The sequence below is a fragment of the Argiope bruennichi genome, chromosome X2 (genome assembly GCF_947563725.1).
Source record: "Argiope bruennichi chromosome X2, qqArgBrue1.1, whole genome shotgun sequence".
Taxonomy (NCBI): Eukaryota; Metazoa; Arthropoda; class Arachnida; order Araneae; family Araneidae; genus Argiope; species Argiope bruennichi.
This window is the reverse complement of record NC_079163.1, coordinates 88058465-88083118: the sequence shown is the minus strand read 5'-3', so window position 1 is coordinate 88083118 and position 24654 is coordinate 88058465. Positions and strand designations below refer to the sequence as shown.

Sequence of the window (24654 nt, the reverse complement as noted above, 5' to 3'; positions counted from 1 at the left end):
AAAGGATTTAGAATGTGTTAGAATACATATAAGCTAGTTAATTATTACCAAAAAAAAATAAATAAATAATCGCAATCAAAATTGGTGTCAACCTGCTCTGGTCTTCCCTGCAGTAATATGAAACATATACTATCAATTATGCCTTTCTTAAAAATGTTGCTAAATCTAAAAATGCTATAAGAATACTGAAAATTTTTAATAAATAGTTTAAAATGTAGCTGTTTCATTTTAAGAATTCGAATGTACCATTAGAAACAAAATGAAGAAGAAATATGTCTATATAATCATTACATTCAAACACATGTTTAAAAATCCAGTTAAATTGTTTTTAGAAATGTTTCTCCATAGACAGAAGACAAAAACACCTAACTTAGAGAAATTTTGGAAGATCTTTCTTCCTTCACAAATGAGCGATTTTACAAAAATTATTTAACATTTTAGTGAGAAAGAATATTGGGAAGGAAAGAATATGCAAAGGATATCTTTCATGGCTTCAAATGAATTTATTACATCCGTTGTTGGAAAAATTAATTATCTAATTAAGGTAAAATATTTAAAAATTAACGACGTTTAATTACATCATGATAAGTACCTTCGTAATTATCTTTACATAATTGAGATCCATAATAAATTATTAACTGTATGTATAATAATTATGAAAATGAACGATTATTAACTTTTAAATTCGATATTATTTTGCAAATTTTGAATGTTTTCAAGCATTTATAAATTTAGTTAAATATTTAAGATACTGTAAAGTAAAAGTATGAATTTTACTGCAAAAATATTTATAAATTTACCAGATGGCACAAAAATGTTAGAAGAATGTAAAAAGGATGAAATATAATTCATTATTATCAATTTCTTTTCAACTTTGATTTATAATATTTTAAATATTAACAGCTTGAGATAAAATACCTTTTTTTATTTTTGAAAGTAAAATTTTTAATCTGATTTTGCTAAAAAAAATAAAGAATTTATGTAACGCTTTCAAATTTGAATTTTGTCCTAAATAACCTATTTGCATCTTTAAAAAAAAACTCAGAAATTAAAAAAATATATTAGTATTCCTACCTGGGTAAGATAATATGTTTTACAGATTTAAAATTAAAACTTACATTTTCAGAGTTTTAACCTGAACTCTATTCCTCAATTTTGCAAAATAATGAAATATTTTATAATAATTTATTTTTTTAAATCTAAATAGGGTTTCTCTGAAAGGCTCGCACTGAATAATAAAACATTTAATGCTCCAATATCTTATGAAGATATTTCGAATGGAAATTATCTTTTAGTTTCTTTTTCAAATGTCAGTTATAGTTAATTTTAATTTGGAAATACTTGAAATTTCTTCTTTAATTAAAACCGATAATGTAAGAAAAAAGAGATTTTTTTATCACTTCCTTTGTAAGCAAAGAAACCATAATTCTTTTTGATATTTACCTTATTTAATTTACTTCTTACATTATTAAGATACAAATTATGCAACAATTTTAAAATACTTTACCTTCTTTGATATTAGATAAAATTCTGCGCTATGTTGTGTTGCATTTTCTGATCACAGAAAAACTCCTTAGAAAAGTTAATTAAGGTTTTGTTAAAATAGAACTATAGTTCAAACATATTCAAAACAAAATCGCTTTCTTTTTTATTCTGTAAGAATTATTCCCTTAATGGCTTACAGGACTCAAAAGTAATCGATTACATAAAAACTTTTTTTCAATAAGTAATAATTTCTACATCATATATTTTTAATATTTGCGAATTATTATTAAATAATAATAATTTATATTAGATAAATTCACATATGAAAATGATTAAAGATGCTATTTTCGTCAGTTAATGTACAATAAAAATAGCAACATTATATGCTTAATTTACACAAAACATGTCTTATTAAGAATCAATTAGATGATTTATATAAATTATAATTTTTTTGTTATTTTCAGATACAGGTATTACCAAAATGTTTGCACATCTAGTTATTCTTACGTTTGGTGGACTTGGGACAGATGGGAAAAAGAAATCGATTGGATGGCCTTGAATGGTATGAACTTACCACTTGCTTTTACAGCACAAGAAGCCATTTATTATAAGGTAAATTTGTTTTAATAAATTAAATAAACTTATTAAAAGTTAAATAAACTTTATTGCTTCAGATTTAAATTTTCAAGCATATAGCATGCCCTCTTTAGAATTCACGGAAAAAAAATTTCAATGGCATGAAAAGAGAAAATGAAGACTTCTGTGCAAATAAAGAACAACACTAATTTTACAATATTTTCAAGAAAATTGAAAAAAAAATCTTTAAAAAAAACCAGTACAGGTTCTTATCTTTATTTTCTTACTAGTTATTTCTTGGAGTTTATATGAATTATAAAAAAGAGAAAACATTTGTAGATGTCTATGAAAGAAAACTATAATTAAAAAAAAATCGAGCTGTCCTCTGTGAAAAGGAGGCCTTCAAATGACGCAGGGGAATAGAACTATTTTCAGCTAATAGTTAGCTTTTAAACATAAGACAAAAACAAACAACACATTTCCTCTTTGAAGCAGCCCCAAGGCTGGAATACCTCTTTAATATGCCAGCTTTTCTCTTTCATTTTAAGTTTGTGTTACAAAACTTTTCTAATTTGAAACGAAATCTGATCTCTCATCTCATTTGTTTGTAAAAACTTAAAGGAAGCAAAATTTCTTCTTTTTTTTTAATTTTCTGCTACTACTTTTTAAGATCTACTTTTAAATATTTCTTTAAAATGAAGTAAAAACTCGCTTAAGAAGATAAAGAAACATAAACACCAAAAGCAAAACTTAACTCACACGAATCTTTTTACTTTTTTACTTACCATTCTCACTTTCAATATTATTTCTATCTAATAAAATAGATTTATATTATTTTTATACAAAATTTATATTATTTTTAGCCTTTATTTCACAAGATGTCATTTAAATATCTAAGGATTATTTCGTTCTTAATTTACTTGAAAACAGAAATCAATAGGATACGAAATGGTGAATTTGTTATTGTGAAAGGCAATGTAATGTGCTTTGTAATAATAATTTAGTAAAAGCTTACTTATCTTGAATTGCAATCACATTAAAGAATTTGAGTGAATTTTAAAAATTATTTCGATATTTAATAAGTTCACTGAAAATCAGTACCTTATTCAACATTTTTATCTTTTCTCGAAAACAAGTTTATCTTTCTTCATGCTTATTGCATTGCTTTTCGGTTTTTATCAAGAACTGAAATAATTGAATGCAAAATTCTTTTGATTTTAGTTTTATATAAAAATATAGATTAAGTAATAAAGATTGCGTAGAAGATGTGCATTACTGTTAGTAAATAAATTGAGTTATTACATTTAAATGTTCCATAAATATATAAACCATATAGCGTAAATAATTATGCGATATTGAATGACGTAATTTTTAAGGTTTCCTCTATTTAATAAGCACTTCAAAATAATACTTTTCAGATGATAAATAAAAAAGTATTCATTTTAAATTATCTATTTTGCTATGAGAAGTCAAAAAAAATATTTTGATCAAAAACACTTGGTAAAAATTTGTCAATATAAATTTTTTATACATATAATTTACACTCAGTTTGTTTCTATTTTTCATGTGAAAGACAATTTTTGCTGCAGTATTCAATAGCAAACTAAAGTTACTGCCGTGACCAAAATATTCTCACTACAATAATTATAGCAAAAATATTGCAGTGACATAAATACTATGTCACTGCAATTATAGCAACAAGGTTGCTTTTGCGCTTGAATTCCGGATATTTCTCGAGGGAATATTTTATGCATCATTTAAAAAAAATAATCACAATTTGGATAAATATTAAATTATTTCTTTTTCTTGACAAAACTACGCGATAGCAAAAATTCTTTTGCATTTCAAAATTTCTATTGTAACCTGCGGATGTGGATTTCTCGAAACTTTTCCTCATACTCTAAGAAAGGTGTTATCCACTTTCTTCTTATAAAATTGTGGATGTTGGGTAGGGTCCCAAATGCATTGTTGAACAATAGTTGCAAAATATTGATCTTTGGCGTGATTTAGCATTTTTATTGATTCTATTGTGTGATTCTCAGCGATTGTTTTGGTGAGTAATCATTGGCATTTTAGCAATAAAATGCCAATGCTCGAAAATCTTATTTGTGTTTTAACCATGTTATTTTCAATTGATTGAATCCAAAATTTGACACAGAATTAGAATTATAGTTTCAAGATCACATACCATATTTCATATATTTAAGTCATTGCGGATTTTAGTTATCGCGTTTACATGCTTTTGAAAGTACAGACCGAAAACGGCCAACCCTTTTACGGATTTCGTTCCAAATTTAACACATATATACGTTTCAAATATTAAATCTGCTTATCATATTTTATTGATGTAGTTCTCTATATTCTATAGTTATAGTGTTAATTTGTTTTCGGCAATCGGACAAAAAGATTTCTTCTGAATGTTTTTCGGTCACAATGTTAAAATCATATGCTACATTTCAACTATCTAGCTCTAAGTGTTTTTGAGTTATCTTTTTCACAGACAAATATAATGTCAAAAACGTGTTTTGCAAAATCAAAGAGGTCTAAAACATGGAGATTGGTCAAAATCTCGATTTCGATTTTTTTGACGCTACAATACTTACAATACTTTATTTATACATCGTGAACAAGAAAAAAAAAGTAACCAGTAGAACTTAATATTAAAAGAAGATAATAAGATAAAATAAGAAATAAAATATGAATTAGTGTTATCATATTCGACATTCATGAAGGAATAAGAAACCATTTCTCAGTTTAGAGTAAAATGTACCGAAAAATTTTTGCTTTAAAAATGATTTCGAACAAATGCTCCCCCTTTTGGCTAATTATATCGGTGAGTGCATTTTATTCATGAATAATTTAAATATGACGAGTGTTAAATCGAAAAGAAAATTCTTCCATTTCAATTTTTCTGCAATAAAAATTGAAATGGGATAAATAAAAAAATATCTTATCTAGATAAAAATTCTCAGATGAATTTATTCATAGAAACGTATTAATCATTGCATAAGTTATTTAATTAATTTTTATTTTATTGGAGTAGTTTAGTTTTAAAAGTTTCCGGTATCTAAATACAAGGATAGTTGTTGCATGAATAGATTATTTCAGGGCTAAATGAAATTAATTCTATTTATAGTACAGTTTATTCCATCTTTGTACAAAACCCAGAAATTTTAGCAGAAATGAGTTTTTTCGACTGAATATACATCTGAATTCCTTCTTTAATAATTGTATTTACATTCAAATGACACATATACAATTTCATTTTCTTTATGCTATTATAATAAAATAGTTGAATATTCTAATGTTGCTCATTTTTTTTACAAAAGGGAAATTCCCCAATAGCAGCCATTATAAAACATTTTATTTAGTCGATTTTTTCACTAATCCTCAAGATATTTCTTGCACGTATAAAAGGTAGTGTCACGCGCAGGATTTTATAAGCATTATTGGAAATTTATTGTTAGTTTTTACAAAGAAAAATATGCAGAATACAAGTAAATCATTTACTAATTTGCATGTAATACATAATAAGTTGTTAATCTTCTACAAATGATGTAATAAAATTTTTATCTGAAAAGGCGTACACTATATTTTGTACTATCACTTTTGTTAGAGTTAGTAAATATCAATATAGAGATATTAAAGTATCAATTTCTTATTTTTTTAATCTATCGTATGGATTATAATAGTCAATTTAATTTATTATGTTACACTAAAGTGTCATAAAATTGACATATTCCTACACTAGTAACTAGAGTTTACAGTTGCACTGATTGAAGATTTTTGCTTCATGGAATCCGTCAAAGATTTCCTGAATTAAGAACGAAATGAAGATACAGCAGGCGTCGAAGTGTGACAAAGAGTTCTTACTGATCAGCAGTTTGACGAACATTCTGTAGGCCACTGTCAGCCCTTCTGTGTTTTTTATGAACTCTGTTTTGCGACATTAAAATGGATTCGACTGCATATCAAAATTCCTTTGATAAAGAAGGAAAATATAATATTAACTGGCGGAAATAGGAAGCGAAAAATAAACGAAAAACTGAAACACTATTTTCATACTTTCAGAATTTTATCATTATCTAATAAAAATATAAATTTCTTCACTTTTTTTGTAGATTCATTTGAAATGGCAATATGAGAAGTAGCAAAAAATCCATTTTTCATAAATTTGTCTAGTTCTAATCTAATCTAGAGTAAGATCTAAACATTGAATGCAAGATTAGTACTTAATCAGCCTTTCTTGATTTTTTCAGGCAAATTTGAACTTTGAATGAGTGCAGAAAAACATTATCTGTCAGCACAGTTATTTATAAACAAACAAAAAAAAAGATATGTTCTTTAACTTGGCATCAAATTGATAACAATCTCTTCACCAAAAGTGCATATATATATATATATATATATATATATATATATATATATATATATATATATATATATATATATATATATATATATATATATATATATATATATATATATATATATATATATATATATTTCCTCAAAAGAGTATCTATCGACAGCTAGATGCTTCATTCTATTCTTACTTCAGTGCTCTTTATATGAGAAAAAAATTATAAAACTAATAAAATGTATACGAATACCCGACATTATCTCACAGAAAGTTTAAAATGGAAAACATTTTCCCGTGATAGCCGAATAAAAAAATTCTGACAAATTGCTATTAAAACAAAAATACGTTGATATTGATAAGTTAAAAGCTTCGAACTTCTTTCCAAGATTTTTTAATATTTTAAAAATAGCGAATTTTGACCTTCATTGCTAAAGAACTAAATGAAATTAACTAAAGGAAAACATTAAATTAGTATTGACGAAGATATATTGTTCGATATTCATTTTTGAAAATGTAAAATAGCGAGGAAATCAATAAGAGCATGCAAAAAATATTTTATTCCATAAAACTCAGTGTTGCAGCGTATTTAAATTCATTTTTGTTCATTTGAATGCTTTATTATTTTTAACTGAGAAGAAGATACTTTAAAGTCCTCACCTCTATTAATAATTAAGATGAATGTGTATGAGGTTTGTGCTCTACAGAGCAGAACCATTTGATCTACAACTACCAAATTTGGCTCATACACTTACTTTGGAGAATAATAATTTACATCTCAGAGCGATTTTCTTGACATTTTAATTTTAATTAATTAAAAATTAAGCGCCGGCGTCCTGGCATAGGGGTAGCGCGTCTTCCCCGTGATCTGGGCGTCCCGGGTTCGAGTTCCGGTTTGGGCATGGTTGTTCTTCTGTTGTTCTATCTGTGAAATGTGTGAATGTGCCCTCCTGTAAAAAGGGGTTGTGCAAGCGAATGAGTGATGCGTGAGTGGCAAAGTCGTACTCTTGGCCCTAGTTGGCGCTGCTATAAAAAATAAGAGACGTTCCCCCTCAGGCTTAAATCGCTGTCTTCGTAACAGCGGGCTTGTCAGTGGCAAGTGCCATAAGAAACAAACAAAAATTAAGCTCCATTTTGGCGTTTATCTGCGATTATTTCGAAAATATTATTTCACAAAAATTAATTTTGTACCATTTACAAATTTTAAAAATTATCTTTTGCTATGATGATAGTTTAAAAGGCTAACGATGCTAGTTTAAAAGGCGGACAAATTTTTCATTAATTTTGGCATTTTTTAAATTTTTTTAACCTAATTTTCATCAACTGATTACATTTTTGCCCTGAAAGTCAGACTGTTTTCATTTTTTCATCAAAGATTTGATCACATGATTTTTTCATTAATGAAAGTCAAAGAAGAAAGATTATGTTTAATATCTATGTAATATATAAGACGAATAAAAAATTGAAGTTACAATACCGTAAAAGTTAGAAGACATATGGCTGAACAATTACATTTTTAACAGCGCTATGATGTCATGGAACGAATCCCGTTGCGACCATTCGTATTCACAATGAATAGATCGTATGTAAGAGAATTAAAATAATATTTTAATGTCTAACAATTTAGTAGCATAATGTACATGAATTTATATTTCAACGACTTAACTGAAATTAAATCTATCCAATGTCTACAGAGAACCCGCTGGGCTCCAAAGACGACTAATTTCAGAATAAATGTGATTTTATTAAGATATAGTGAATAAGACTGGAAATTGGTGATTATCAACATTTCAATATAAGAACATTAATTTGGAATATTTACTTTATTAGCTCATGTTTAGGCTACAGTCTGTAGTTAATAACCTAAATAAAATTTAAATATAATTATTTTCGATTTCAAAGCAAAGCAATGAAAAAAGTTACGTTTGGAAATTTTGACATTTTATGCATTTACAAATGTAAAACCATGATATTTAATAATCTTTAATTAAATGACAAATGTAAATATCTGAGAAACACTCTTGTTTCTGCTCTTCATATTTTATATTTATACATAAAAGTGCTCATAAATTTTTTTATGAAGTTGTCTGAAAATTGTATTTTGAAGCTTTCTGAAAATTCATTATGTTTATAACGATTTTTTTATATTCTATTGATACCTCTTAACAACATTCTCATTTCAACATTCTAAAACTTTTTTTAAAAATGTAAGATAATAGAAATTGGTTCTCTGTACATTTTTATGAGAAATGTGATTCCTTTGCTCTAATTAACACATATCAAATCCTCCCCGTTTGCATATCTAATTTTTCTTGATGGCACTTTTATAAATTTATATATTTTTAATGTGAAAATAACATGAATTCTATTTGATAATTTCTTGAATTTATTTATATGCCATATAATTTTATGTTTCATTTACAGATTTTCAAAGAGATGAATTTTACGGTTCATGATATCGATGTATTCGTCACAGGTCCAGCGTTTCTAGCTTGGTATGTTGAAATCAAAAGTTTTCCGTTTATTCATTTTTAAAATGTATTTATTCCTTTACCCCTTTCTATTTTCGAATTAGCACACTAATAGACAGAAGCTCGTAATTTTAAAAATAAAATTTTCAGATCTTAAAAGGTCAAAAGTATAGAGTTTTTAAAATACAGAAACCGAATATTTTGAGAAATACAGTATTTTCTCCAAGTGTAATTCATACTTGAAAAAGTCGGGGGTAATAAAGGAATATTAAATATCAGTCACGCGACCATATAAATATAGAATAAAGGTATTTATGGACGATTTAAGTAAAAGTTTTAAATATCGCAGCGGTCTCATAAACATTGATTCCTTATTTCAGATCTCATGAATTTTATGACGCAGGAAAGAATTTAACAAATATTTCATACACATTGCTGTTAGATATTTACGTACTTTTGTGTTTTTCTAAAGGCAATGTTAGGTAAAGTAAATGTTAGGTAAAGGTAAGTTAAAAAAGAATACTCTCTGGGTTGCTGCTATTGGTAAATAAACTTCCAAATTAAAATTTGTTAGAAAATTTCAAGGTCGTCACTTGGGATTGCATGAAATTGTTTCTGAAAACATCAGAAATTAATGGTTTATTTAAAATCAGTGTTAGATTTCTAATCAAGCAGTTGGTCAGTGGAAAAGAGGAGAGCAGATAGGTCGATTAAAAAAATGTTATTAACCTAGTTACCAAAGAAATTTTTGAAAAGTAAAAATTCTGTGAATTACAAAATATTATGATAATATTTATACTTTAAGCAGTGTAACTGATCACTTTCCTATCTGCTTCGTAACCTTCAATTAATTATTATAGTATTTATAAACTCAAAATATCAGTTTAAATGCAATATACTATATATTGCAATAATTGCAGATATGGATGCAGTCATAATAAATAATTAAATGGGTAAACATACTCAATTTCATTGTATTACTGTATAATAAATAATTAAATAGGTAAACATACACAATTTCATAGCATTACTGTATAATAAATAATTAAATAGGTAAACATACACAATTTCATAGCATTACTGTAATAACAAATTATTCGTAAATATATCAAATTATCGATTAAATCAAAAATATCTTAATATATAAAAGTCAATAGACAAGTAAAAATGAGATGAGAGAGAAAAAGCCTCCTAATGTATACTGCCTAGGATCGCAGGTTTATAAACACTTTAAACTAGTTCCCACGTTCCCAGTTTTGCAAACGCAAATAATACAAAAGTAAATAAGGAAATAAAATTCTTTAAAGTTTCATAAATCGGTATGTTTAACTTACCATTATGATCATATTTGTACGGCTTATATTGAATATAGATTTTGACTTACCAACTTAGAGCTCCTATCGTCGTCGCTTCAGAAATGGAAATGAGAAAATTTGGGGATAGCGTTTCCTAGGGAGTGCAATAATGGGGATAGGTCATATTACCTCTACTTCCCACGCAGCTAGTGTCCTACAGAAAGGTTCTACCGGTGTCAGGGATTCAGCTTTATTTCTTGCTTCCATCGTTTTTATCAATCCTGGAAGATGATTGGCGAATGGGTTGCAACTCCATATTCGGTTACCAAAAGTGAAATATTTTAATTAAATTTTTTAAGTAGAGAGAGATTCCCGGAAGTTTTTTTGCATCCCCCTGTTTTCGCATTTCCGTTTCACAAAGGAGCTCATCTTGTTTTTCACGATGATACGACAATTTATCGATTTTTAGGTTGCCATTATAGATTCTTCGACTTGGCGAAATATTTGCCATGCTAGAAATGAATCACTGTTTGAACATATTTTTTGTTTATTAGGAGAAGTTGGGTTATTTTCGAAATTCTGTTGATAAATTTCTTTGATTCTGGGAATGTCAGATAAAGCAAAATCTTAGAATTTTCTGTCAATGAAAAACATTACTTGGAAGTCGAACTCAATCAGTCGTTATTTATTAGTTTTGTTAAATGGTTTAGCCAAAATATTTATTGTAAGACTAATAAATTATCACAGTTTTCTTTGCAAAACACTGGTTTTATTTGAGTTGAATATTTTTTAATTAATAGAATTTTATATAGAGAGGAATAAAATTCAATAAAAACAAGTTTAGACACTTAAAGCTACTGCGAGATTTTCGTCTATCCCTCTGCAAATATCTGTCAATTTAAGTTTCATTTCTAAGATATTGTATGCTTTTAGACAAAGTAATTTAGTTAGTCTAATATCCTATCGCGGCCTTCTTATTTCAACTCCTAGACAACACTATGGCTATTCTGGGGCATATTTCGTGATGTTGAGCGGTGGCCAGATAGCGAGGACGGTCTTGATCTGGCACTTCCTTCTCCAAGCTTCCCCGGCACACAAGCGAAAAGATATTTGGTCCCAACAATGAACCATCATTTGTCATGTATCGCGTCGGAATCCCGTATCGAACTTAAAGCCCCCAGACGAGAACTTATCCTCAGGTCACCGCGGCTTTGTAAGTTAGTCTGTATAATATTGTATATCAATGCATCTAATTAAAAAATGTGTAAGGTCTCTAATATTCATAACCAACCATAGAAAATTGTTTACATGATCTTTGAACTGGTTCTTTACTCTAAATTTTCACACCATATCAATATAATATAATCGAAATTTTATAAACACAGACAAATTGGAAACGACAAACAAAATACATCTCATTATGGGCGACTTTTATGAATATTTTTCAATTCATCGTGTTGTTGCTGCAAAGGTAATTTCTATGTTTAAAAAAGTAATTGAAACAGCAACAAACAAATAAACAATTATTCATATTAATTTGGGTCTTTTTTTTTTAAAATATCTATTAATGATTTGTTGTATTTCATATTCAAATAATTATTTATATCATATGCAGAAATAAATAAAAAAAATGTAGTAGAAAATAGTAGTTTCAAGAAACGTTTCAAAACTTTAGAAAAAATTATCTATTTGAATCATTAATTAAATTAAATGATTATAACAATTTTCACTAGAAAATCTAGCTACTTCTTTTTGTAAAATCGAAAAGTAAAGAGAATATGAAATTCCGCGAATTATCTCTGATTGCTTTTCTCTAGGTGTGTGAGCGTGTGTGTGTATATTAGTTGGATATATTTGTGAAGATCAAGGCATGAATTTACTCCATTTTGCTTATTCGAAAGGAACTAATTACTTTAGAAATATTAACTATCATTTAATGAGATAAATGAATTTATTATCCAGTATTTTTATTTGCCTTACATAAATGTATGAAAAATATCATTAAACCTTTCTTTAATTTTGCCAGAAGAAATGTATCGGAACATATGAAATGTAATATTAAACTTTTAAAATAATCATCTCTAACTGAGTTAATTCAATCTGAATTTCAACACACTCTCTTAATATTGAAAAAAAAAAAGAATTAACATGTATGTGTCATTCCAGGAACAGAATGGGAAACATGCAAGCTTGGGTAGGACCATTAACGGATAACTGGCACAGAATTCAGGTGGATCTCCAACATAAGATTCTTAAACGAATGAGAGATTTTGGGATGACTCCAGTACTTCCAGCCTTTAGTGGAAGAGTAGTTCCTGCCTTTAAGAGGTTATTGATAAACACAATTGCTTATCCTTATTTAAAATTGTATTGAAAATAATATCCGTTGTTGCCATTGAAATCAATTCACATCAGGTTACAGTCGAATATAAATCATAATTATGTATGTTACCTAAAATATATTAAAATGTTGTTTGTGCTTCTTGAACATCATTCCTGTCTGGATAAGCAATCGATTTCAAAATGTTTTTAATATGGTATCGTGAGATATTTATTGAACAGATTGTTATATGATAAATAAATTTATTTATCGTAACAAATAAATCACTACAAGCAATCTGAAAATAAATTACTGAGCCATATATGCACGCAGTTTTTCTTGATTTCAAGCGTATAAAATAAATGAAGCAATAATTAGTTATAAATACTTTTGAAAAAAACTAGAGATTGTGTAGTTTATATATTTGTTTTGGAAAATTCCAGTAAAACATTTGAGGCAACATAGGTTTTTAACATTCTGATAGTGAAAAATATAACTAGAATAGGAATATTTTCGCACATATATAAGACAAGAAGCGCTCTTATTTAAAGTAGGAATCCGTAATTCAAGAAATTCTACTGTCACTTATGATTATTGATCAGCATATTACATTAGCAACTTAATATTTATAAATACGTAATTCAAGCTTAACGCTTGATAAAATCTTTAACGTTGAAAAAAAGTATAATTCTGTGCTGAAATCTTCACTGGTGTCAAAAATATTTAAAATTGCTCTTAAATTCTGGCAATTGTTTATGATTGTGATAATTATTGAAAAAATATATATGATTGCTAAATAAAATGTAAATTTTTGTTTGAAAATTATATTTTTATGCATATTGTGAATGAAGAGTTTCTCAAATATATTTTATTATTTCAGTTCCTTGCTAAATTTAATTTAATTATTATATTAACAGTTAACTAGAACTATCATATTAACATTTTACCAATTATAACTAACGATTTATGGTAATATTTAACTAAAGAAAACTGAACACATTTCTATTTAAGGTGAAACTCATTTCATTAATTTAATTTCTTTTAAATTATAGACGCGGATTTTTATATTTAATAGAATTAATGAATTCTATTATTATTTATATAATTCCTTTTTCTTGCACTAATTATCAAAAATAAAATGATTTTATGATTTATAGGAACTTTCCTCATGCAAATACAACATACATGAACAGAACATGGGCGCACTTTCAACCACCATTCGCCTTGTGAGTAGGTTTTATTTTTTTAAATTTCTTAATTATATGTTCTAGATATAAATAATTATAATATATTGGTTTTCTGAATTTTATGAAATAATCATAATTATTTGCTTGTTTTTATGAAAATAATTTCTGTTAATTTGGGAGGAATTTATTTGGATTAATATTCTATTTCAAGACTTACTAAGAAAGGTTTGTTTTTGAAGTTAAATTAAAATATTTAATAGAAAATTTAACTGTCTCCAAATGAAGAAGAATATTTGGATTTCCTGAATCAATTCATGATCAGAAATCTAATTTGGAAATGTATGCTTATAATAATGAAATATATAAAGCCGATTATCCTTTTAGATTGAAAATATAAAGCTCATACTTTATGAAAAGTGACAGAGCCTTAATAATGAATAATAAAGTTATAAAAAGAAATTTGCGAAAGCGCGAAGAATAGAAGTAATATGTTTGACCGACGAAAAGGGCGTATGTCGAATTTTAAGAGTCATGAGCAGGATTCTGATTTTACATATAAATACTTAAGAATTTTAAGTAATTAGAAGTAAGGGATTGTAAAACAATTGCTTAGAAGAAACGTACTTTATAAAGATATTTTCCATGCATATTTAATACAAATTTTTTGATCTAAGTATAAAAATATATAAAGCAAAACGAAATCATTTGTATATAAAAAACTTATCTCTATTTAGGTTTAAAATCTACTATTTAGAAATTCAACTATTAGCAACCTCAACGAAATCATTGTTAATGGTTTAGTAGCCGTGCTTAAAAAAAAATCTGTTTTTCCATCATTTAAAAGTTTATGCCATGAAATAGGTATGAAACTAATTCATAGCTATTGCTTCTTGTCATATCTATAAGTTCAATGTTTGAAGAAGCTTTAATCGCTTTACTGGTTTATGTACTCTCTTATCTCATTAGATGACAGTTTTTGTATTGGGATTGTTTTGCCAGTTTTATTCAAATTAATAATATTTCATTTGATATAATGATAAATAAAGCTAATAAAATGATAAGTCACCACGTTCCTTATTAATAAAAATGATAAAGGGCTTGTAACCGAATTTTTACATTTATAATTCTGACACCTTTTATAAAAAAAAACATTCTTGTTTTTTTATTTCTAGTTTGGGACATTTAACCTCTGACATATTTTTTTTCATAATTCGTTCCTACTTTTAAGTGATTATAAGATGTCAAAATAATCATTATATATATATATATATATATATATATATATATATATATATATATATATATATATATATATATATATATATATATATACATCTTGGGAGAAGTTGAAATATTTGATAATACTTGAGCATGTTAAATATTTAATGCACTTCTAATATTTATAACTCTTAGTGGAATCCTAACTCGATTTTTTAACCAAAAACTTAATTATTTACAGCAACCCAAAAATAATGTAATATCAAGGCTATTAAAAGTTATTCTAGCTTTTTAATTATTAATCTTTTTATAGTTAATTGTTAAAATTTCCAATATATATGCCTGTTTGTAAACAAATTTAGCTGTTTTAAAACAAAGTGAATTGTTATTATATGCTTCTTGGTAATAGCATAATATAATTTATATCTTAAATGGAAAAAGATAAACGCTCTAATCAGAGAAAATTGCAATATGCAGCAGAAAATACACTGACTTCTATCCAGCAGAAATCTTAGAATAACCAGTTGGATGTTTGAAATAAGGAAGCAAATTACTCTGTTAAAATGATATTCTGACAATAAATAAATAAAATAAAATAAAATTCCCTCCTCCTTGACAAGTCAGTAAAAAATAATATGAGTAGTTCCTTTCGCTGATCCATTTAATTGCAATTTGTATTCCCTCAACAGTAATATATCGAATAATCACAAAGGCGATGAAATTTCAGTACAGCGATGTATAACTATCAACAGATTGAGTACATATCAAATAAAGAGGAACTAATTCCATTATTTCAGCATTATTAGGAAAATTCTAATGATAGAAAATTTCTGGTCTCACAAAAAAAAGACTCACTTCAATATTGAAATTAATCCCTAAAATTTGCTTTTTCGAAACTTTCATAGTCTTGCTAATATCCCTAATATGAAGAAACATTACATACATAAAACAGCTTACTCCCTTTACTTATTTTCTCCACTCACTTAAAGACCACTTCAGACTGCAATGTACTTTTTTTCTTCGGCTACTTTTCTTTATATGCTACCATGCGTTCAAACAATCGTAATTAACAACTTCAGTACAAAAATACTTTAGTGATAAAAAGAATGAAGAGAAAATTCCACATCGGTACAAAACTATTGCGCTTTCACATAAAAAGTACTAACAGTTAGTGTGGAATTAGTAAATTTATTCTGAAATGAAGTAAATTCATTCGAGCTACTTGGAGCTACTCTTCTATTACTAAGTCAAGGATTTTTTTTTATTTGATGATTCTTTCTTTCGAATCTTGTTGAAGCTTTAAAGGCAAAAAGAAGTTCAGATAATTTAATCTTTAAGTAGTTGGAAGTTTCTTAGTTTCTTTTTTATTCGTTTCACTGATATCAATGCATGCCATTTTTAGGAATAAGTGAAAATTCCGAAAAACCAAAGCAATTGCTGTATTCTAGATTCTTCAAAAGTAATCGTAACTTAGTATTTATTTTTTTAACGAAAAAGAGGTTTCATTATCAGAACTTTAATATTGCTTTCATTTCATTCAAATACTTATAATTCCATTAATATCTTTTTAATGTCATTAATATCCTTTAAGCTATTTAACAAAGACTTATTCCACATGAATGGAAATAAATGGATAATATGAAAATAAATAGTAAAATATTCCTCAGAAACCTATATTTGTAAAAGATATTTATTACTCTAGTATGCTTGATATCTTAGTTATTTGTCTCTATAGGAATTCCTTGAGCAGATTTACTTGTCTTGAAGTAAATTTTTTTAATTGTGTCCATTTTCTTTCATAAATATTTTAATTTAAATCATTTTAGAGCAAATTTTCACGTTGCATTCACATTGAAGTCTTTCAAATTTCTATATATATATATATATACAAAAGTATTAGAATCAAGTTAATAGGAAAAACAAAAAATCAAATAAAAATTAAACCAAAAAAAATTATAAAAAAATAAAAAAAGAATCCGGCCTGAAGACTTTTTCAAGGGTCACCCTCAGGCAGGGATTCAAAGAAAGGGATTTTTTCTGTGAGGAAAAACAGACATTGCCTAATAATGATTCCTCGTGACCCGAAAATCCCCTGAAATTATGCTCAAGAGATATACCATTTTAACAGAAAGGAAATATAAAACAACAAATTAGAATAAATTAACCACAACAAAGTAAAAATACAATAACAAAAATAACAATAAAAACAAAAAATAGCACTAAAATTAAAAATTAAAAACGAAAAGGCCAGTACATACCATCAACAGTCAAAGAAACTTTAAACTATCGATTGTGATTCCCTGTTTTTAAAAAACTAGCGGTAAATTATGTAAACAGATGTAGGCTCCCAGCGCCATCTATTGAGTGATCCAATATGCAAGGAAAGTTCTATTTTTATCTAAGCCAAAGGATTAATCCCAAACCATACCTTGTTTAATTAAAAAATTGACATTACAGTAATTTCTAGGAAATTCATTTTTAATTAAATTTTTAAGGAGGTTGTTTGATGCTTCAATATAAGAATTTTTATTATTGCAAACCCTTTTGATCCTGTTAACTTGTGAGAAAATTAGATTTTTGAAAATTTTAGAGTTTAGATTGGAATGGTAGTTACATAGTTTTGTTACTTTAAAGTTGAAATCATCCCTTTTATCGTATATACCAACTATTGTTTTATCATTAGCAATTTCGATTTTTAAATCCAGAAAGGTAGCCTCAAGTTGATTTTTATTTGTATCTTTTAGAATTAAATCTTTTGGATAGCAATTAGTAATAATATTAGTACTGTCGAAGTTAATCAAAAGTAGGTCATCAATATATCTCCACCCGTTTATTAAATTATATTTAATTATTTTTTTCTCATAGTAATGCAGGAAAATATTAGCTAAAGCACTTGAGAAAGCTGTTCCCATTGGAATGCCCTTGACTTGTTTATAAAAATTAATACCATTAAACACGTAATTTTCAGTAATATTAAAATTACATAACTGAAGCCAGTTATTTTTCGGAATGATATTTTCATTTAAATATTCGTCATATATAAAAGTGCAGACCTTTATTAATTTTTCATGAGGTAGATTAGTGTATAAATTTTCGAAATCAAAAGTATTAAGTTTATTAATGTTGTTATCTTTAAGAAAATCCAATACTTCTTTGTTACTAGAAATAATAAAGATGTCTTCATTTTTTATTTTGTCCAGGATAATTTTTAAGTATTTAAAGAAATGTTTACCCGTATAGTAATTATAACTGCCAGTGCTACAGGTTACGAATCTGAATTTCAATGGATTTTTATGAAATTTAACTGTTGGGAATAAATAAGGATAGTTAAGAGAGCAAGTCTTAGTTTTGGTTTTTTTTGCGAAAGCTAGCATTCTTTTATCTAATTCCTTTTTCCCGGTGTTCTTTAACATATAAGTTGCATTAGAGTTATATTCATTAATTAAAAGTTCTTTATAATAATATTTACAAAATAAACAGAAATTATTTGCTGATTTATCTATTACTGTAATAACAAATTTTTCATTTAAATTTCTTATTTCGTTTTTTAATGTTTTACTAAAATAAATCCCACGTTCTTTAGATCTGTCAAAATCAGTATTCATTTTTAGTTTAATTTCCTTTAAAATTCTCACTTTCCATTCCCCAAAACCTTCCGCAGGCCAATGGTATTTTCTAGATAATTTGGCAATAAAAACATCCAAATCCTTACCAATAGAAATCAAAATTTTGTTATGTTTTATTTTTTCTCTTAATCTAAATTTTGTTCCTCTTCCCATCAAATCTCTTAAAGAGTTGGATTCAATAATTTTTAAATTACCTGTAATAATATGACCTTTATCAATATCTATAAAATCTTTATATTTTTCTTTGTTACAGTAACAATCTGTTTTATTTATTTTATCTAAATTTTTGCTATAGTAATTATAATTACAAATTTTTTTCTTTAAAGTTGAAGTGTAACTAAACGCTATTGATACAGTTGTTTTATCTGCAAGAGGAAAAAATATATTATTATTATGTATAATTTTGGGTAATTTTAGATATTCGAAGTAAATATCCAAGAATTTAATCACACAGTATTCTTTAAAAACATTATTTTTATTATTAAAAAGTAAATCGTTTTTTCCAATGTTAAGTTTACATTTAATAAGATCTAGAATAATACATTTAGTGTACGAATTTTTAAACTCTAATTCCCCAAATTTATTATTTAAAAACCATTTCATTTTATTATTTCTAAGACCAAAAATGTATTTCCTAATTTTGTGAATGTTTTCACTATTGTGTTTCAGATTACAGAAATTTTGAAATTCCTCAAATATAATTTGAAAATTTCCTCCTTTCCCTTTACCTCTTTTAAATCTTTTAGAAAAGTTATCTTTATTTAGAAAATTTTTAAATATGTTAAATTTGTTATAAATGCAATTATTGTTTAAATCTGCATAACCTTCCCCATTTAATTTACTATTGAGACCATAAGGAAATAAAGTTTTCAGGTTGCAAATATAAATGTTTTCCAGATCTAATCTTTTGTTTAATTCGTTAATATTGTCTTCAAGAATGTAGATATTAATATTGTTAAAGTTATGGTTTTGAAAATGCTCCAGTTCGAAGTCAGTGTTCCTATTTTTTATGAAGTTTTTTATATCGGATCTGTGATTGTTAATTCTCAAATTAAGCTCGGTGCTAGTTTGGCCAATATATTTTAAATTACATTCTGAACAATTAAGGAGATAAATCAAATTTTTGTTTTTACAGAATATTTGTAATTTTGAGTTTTCATTTTTGATCTGTTCCTTATCTGCTAATGGACATGTCTTACACTTTCCGTTTCCACAAATTTTATATTTTTTTGCATTTTTAAGATTTTTTAAACAAAACAATTGTGTCAGTAATTTTTTCTCCGTGAATGCTCCTGACACAAAGCTATCCACAGTGCCCCTTGGTAGAGCGCGCGACGGGCCATGCGCTATGATAAATTCGTTATTAACTTTTTGCATAGTTTAATTTATTTATTAAAATGAAAATATATGTCCCAAACGCCAAAAACAAGGAATTCTCGAAAAAGTAAATATATATATATATATATATATATATATATATATATATACATCGCTTTACACCAAAATACAATATAAAAATATTTGCTTAAAAATCTATATAAATGCTTCATTGAAAGAAAAAGCCGCAAACATAAATAAGAATACGGAAATATCCTTAATCCAGCTTATTTTTACACGTCTTTTTTCATTTTTATCTGTTTATTAAAATTAACGAATCTAAAGGAAAGAAATCATCTAAAAGGACAGTCATCCGTACTCAATATGTCGCATTTCAATGTTTAATTAAGACAATTATGCATTATATAATAGTGGCAAATCACTAAGGAATAATTTATGTATATTTTTACAGTCTGCAATATATAAATAATTTCTTTTACAATTCCTTTAAATTGGTTTGAAGTTATATTTAATTTCAATTTCAAAGAAACTGGAATTCAATATAATTTAAATAAAAAAAATTTTAATAAATTTAATTATTATTTATTAATTAAAAAAATATTTGAATAAATTCAATACAATAAGAAATTTTAATTTTAGTTTTCAAGAAAAAGCATTAAAATTTATAAACATCGAGGAATATAAGAAATATTAATTTTTCTAGACCAAACAATACACCAATTATTTTCAATGCGAATAACCTTCATTCAGAAATATTTTTTTTAAAGATTTTCTTAGAGTGAAATTAATTTTATTTGTAAATGAATAGTGCCTTGGATTAGTTGAAAACTTATTCGTTATTGTTTTCTCCTTTGAAAAGTGTGCAATGACATAATTTGAATGTAATTTTTAATATCTATTAATGTCATTTTTAATTTAAAATATCCATGTTAAATCAATATTTTGTTTATTTAACTTGAGGATTTAAGATTCTGAAATGCGGTATTGTTTTATTTTAGGTCTAAACGAGTATTTTAGTAAATTCTCACAAGAATGAGAATCTAAATATATAAACTAATTTTCATCTTTTGACTTTTTGTGTCATGTAATTTTTAAAAATGAATTTACATTTAGAATAAATTTATATTTTCGTCTCACAATTTTACTCTCCTGATAAAAAGTACTCTTAAGAAAATATTTTTGCTTCAATTCTATTGAAATTTCTTTTGTGTTTTCCAGATAAAGATAAAAGTGTGAGAAATTACCCACTTTTACCCAGTACTAAAAAATTTGAGTTGCAGTTTATTGAGGTTATGATAACTCTTTTAAAATTAATGAATTTTTATTTTTCTTATAAAAAAATTTCTGAAACTTATTGGCTTACCTTAAACCTCGTGCACTTAACCTTTGCCAGGCAAAATATTTTATCAGACTTTTTGAAAAGCTAAAAATCCGTGGAGAAAACTGAGAAGTGCTTTTGTCAGAAAAGTGGCAATAAAAAAGTAGCCAGTATCTATAAAATTTTAAAGTTCAGATTTGTTATTTCTTTTAATATATAAAAATATTATTTTCCCGTTTTTCATCCGGAACATACAAAATCTAGGTGTAATAAAAAATAGTGTTCTTTAATTTGGAATATTTATTATGTGTAGATTCTCGCAGTTCATTCTTTGATAAATGTTTAAAAACAGATAAAATTTAATACATTTGGTCTATGGAACCCTATTAAAAGTATTTTAAATAATCTAATAGAAAAAAGTTTGCTGAATATTTTTAATGGAAAATTTAATGCTTTATTATTCATTTTATTAAATACAAGTGAGACAAAAAAGCATCATTTTCGGAAGATCTCGTTTAAATATAGAAAATTAAATTAAACTGGAAACTTAAATTATCACCTTTCTTTATAAATGAAGCAAGTAAATAATACTATTGGTGGCAAAAATACTTTTTAAAAAAATTATTAAATGTGGATTTAGCTTTACTAAAATTTCTTCATGTGTTATATTTATTTTTGTGGATTCCCTAACTGGGGCAATTTTTGTTGTTTTCAAATATAACATTTCCCCTTTTATGTATTAAAAGAACAAGAATTATTATAAAAGCCTAGACTAATAGAACAACGTTTCATGTTAAATATTTACTCTATCTAGTTACTTTCAATGCAACATTTAAGTGTTCTTTAAGAAAATATTTTTCAAGCAAATTTAAAATCGCTTTCAAAAATAAAAGAAATAATAAATATTAAACAGTTTTATTTATAACATTATTATATTTTTTTTATATCTAATATATTTTCCCTAAACTTAATATTTCTGTTTTTCTTTTGAATAATATTTGACAACCCTGTTTATATTGTTATTAAGTACAATGAATATAAATGTGCTAATATTTAATGATATCACATAGAGTATCAAATATCATTATACTAATAATAATATCTAGCTAATAAAAACATTCTTTCATTTTAAATTCTTTGCGTAGGCAGAAAATAAGTTACTAAAATAAAGAATTGTTAATAAAGTAAATATTTAACATGCTAATATACCATGTAAATATTTACAACCATTATAAAAAAAAAGATTTCACTCGATATTAGATTTTAAACGAGATCACCATTTTATATAATTTATGAATGAAATCACGAAAACAGTTATGAAAATTCTTTTTGGTTAAACCTTAAGGCGATGGATTTCAATTTAAGCATGGTCGTATTATATTAACACGATTAATAATATAATAAGAAAATATATTGCGTAATTTTTTATATGACTTTGAAGAAACTTTTGTAGCGGATTCTTTTTGTATAATTTCTATTAAAGCATGCACGTTTTATTTTCACATTTCTTAGATATTCTTAACTCGATATTCTAATTAGATAATTGAGATATGAGATAATCTTAATTCCATTTAAATAACAATCACAAAAATTTAATTTAAGTGTACAAAAATGTTCGGGAAAGAGGTGAAATTTTTCTAAACAATTCTACTTTAGCTCACGATGATATGAGAGTTCATTTTTCTGGTATACAAATCGCGCTGAGGATTTTTTAAGTTAGATATACTTGTGATAGCCTTCCTCCAAATTTTTATTAGATGATAAAAACATTTGCCAACTGCTGTATAATTCAAGCTATTTCAGAATTGGACATTTTTTTCACAATTTCATTTAACTTCTCAATTAATTTGTCAAAAATGCATTATAAAGTTTCTAAGGATGCCAAAAATTCGCATATTAAGTATATCCTTTTTGAATCTAAATAATTTTCTCTTCCCATATTTAATTGTTATGTTTCATTATTTTTTTACTCTCCAATATTTAGTCTGGTAAAACTGCGCAAAATAAAGTATGAAATGAGCTAAATTGCTCATAAATTTAAACATTTATATTATTTTTAATTGACTTCTTTAAATTTAATGCAGATAAACAAAATGATAAAATTTAGTTATATATTTATTCGGTGAACTTTAAAAATTTTATGAATGTCATGAGTGAATGCACTGAGATTAATTTAGCAAAATGATTATAATGAAAGTCAGTTTTCATATAATTATATATTTATGTAGATGCGATATTTTTATTTTGTTTATCGAAATTATTTTTTTACAATTAACCAATAGTTTCTTCATTCTACAAAACTTTAAGTTAGTAATAAGACAGCAAATTTTTCTGCAAGGAAGACTTTTTTTCCTACAAGCATGATTAGTATCTTTTCTCATAGAGACATAAAAAAATATCGTCATCAATTAAATGCATTCGTCAGTAATTTCTTATTACTTTATTTACTAACTTTTTTGACTTTGAAGAATTGTTTCCCTTTTTAAAAACCAGAAGAAGTGGTTTAAATCAAATAAAGTTAATAAATCAATCAGTGCAATAAAAGTTTTTCAGTAGTTGAGATTTCTAAGACTCTACGATATGTTATTTTTCTTCTTATCTTATTCAGTAGAGTAGAATTGATCGCCATTTAATTAAGATTGAATATCATTCCAATACGATTCATTAAATAAACGTTTTGTTGCTGCTGAACTTTATATGAATAAAATAGTAATTAATGCTAAAATATAAAATGTTTGGTTTATTCTTTGTAACAACACTTTATGAAATATAAATGGGAATTTAACTGATGTTTATACTAGCATGTTTATAATTCGATTTGAAGACTTTCATATGTATCTTAATCTCTAAAAAATATTTAATAATTTTTTTATATTTTTTGGAATTTTAAGAAAACACTGAAAATTATTTATTCATGGTTGTACAGAAAATAACTCTTTTAAATTAAAATTCAGAAATGCAAATGAAATTAACATTTATTTTATTTTCAGTGTTACGTTCCTCCAGCCAACTGATCCTCTATTTGAAGAAATTGGAGCCAAATTCCTAAGAGCAGTAAGTTTGTTAGTGCCTTCAATGCATTTTTTAAAGAAAATTGTGTAGAATAATCAGATTTGGATTGAATTTCGGCATTATTGTATGAATTATGTTTTCAAAGACAGGATACAGATTAGAGATATTTTAATTTGCTTTCATAATTGTTCGTAGTAATAGAGTTACACAAAGTGTGGCGTTTCAATTTCGATAAAATTTAGGCTCATAACTGTGTGTTTATTTCAACTTTTAAATGAATGCCATTTTGCAGGTTGATGAATGTGTGAAGGAATTTTATTTGTTTTGCTTAATTCTTTTTAATTATATTAACTTAAAGTTTGGAAGCAACACTAGGGCACTATTTTGGAAAGGATTTCGTATAATTTTGAACCCCATTCAGATGACAAGAAAGACGCCTAATCCTCCC

At 26.0% G+C, this 24654-nt stretch overlaps 1 protein-coding gene across 2 annotated transcripts in view; it reads left to right on the top strand.

Annotated features, from left to right (window-relative positions):
- The window catches only part of LOC129960598 (alpha-N-acetylglucosaminidase-like), a 159079-nt gene that overhangs the window by 65621 nt on the left and 68804 nt on the right, over positions 1-24654 (top strand). For both annotated transcript variants that reach the window (XM_056074100.1, XM_056074101.1), the window contains exons 6-10: positions 1950-2097; positions 8846-8916; positions 12354-12515; positions 13665-13733; positions 24185-24248. In XM_056074100.1, coding sequence (XP_055930075.1) covers positions 1950-2097; positions 8846-8916; positions 12354-12515; positions 13665-13733; positions 24185-24248 — 514 coding nt within the window. The remainder of the gene's footprint in view (positions 1-1949; positions 2098-8845; positions 8917-12353; positions 12516-13664; positions 13734-24184; positions 24249-24654) is intronic.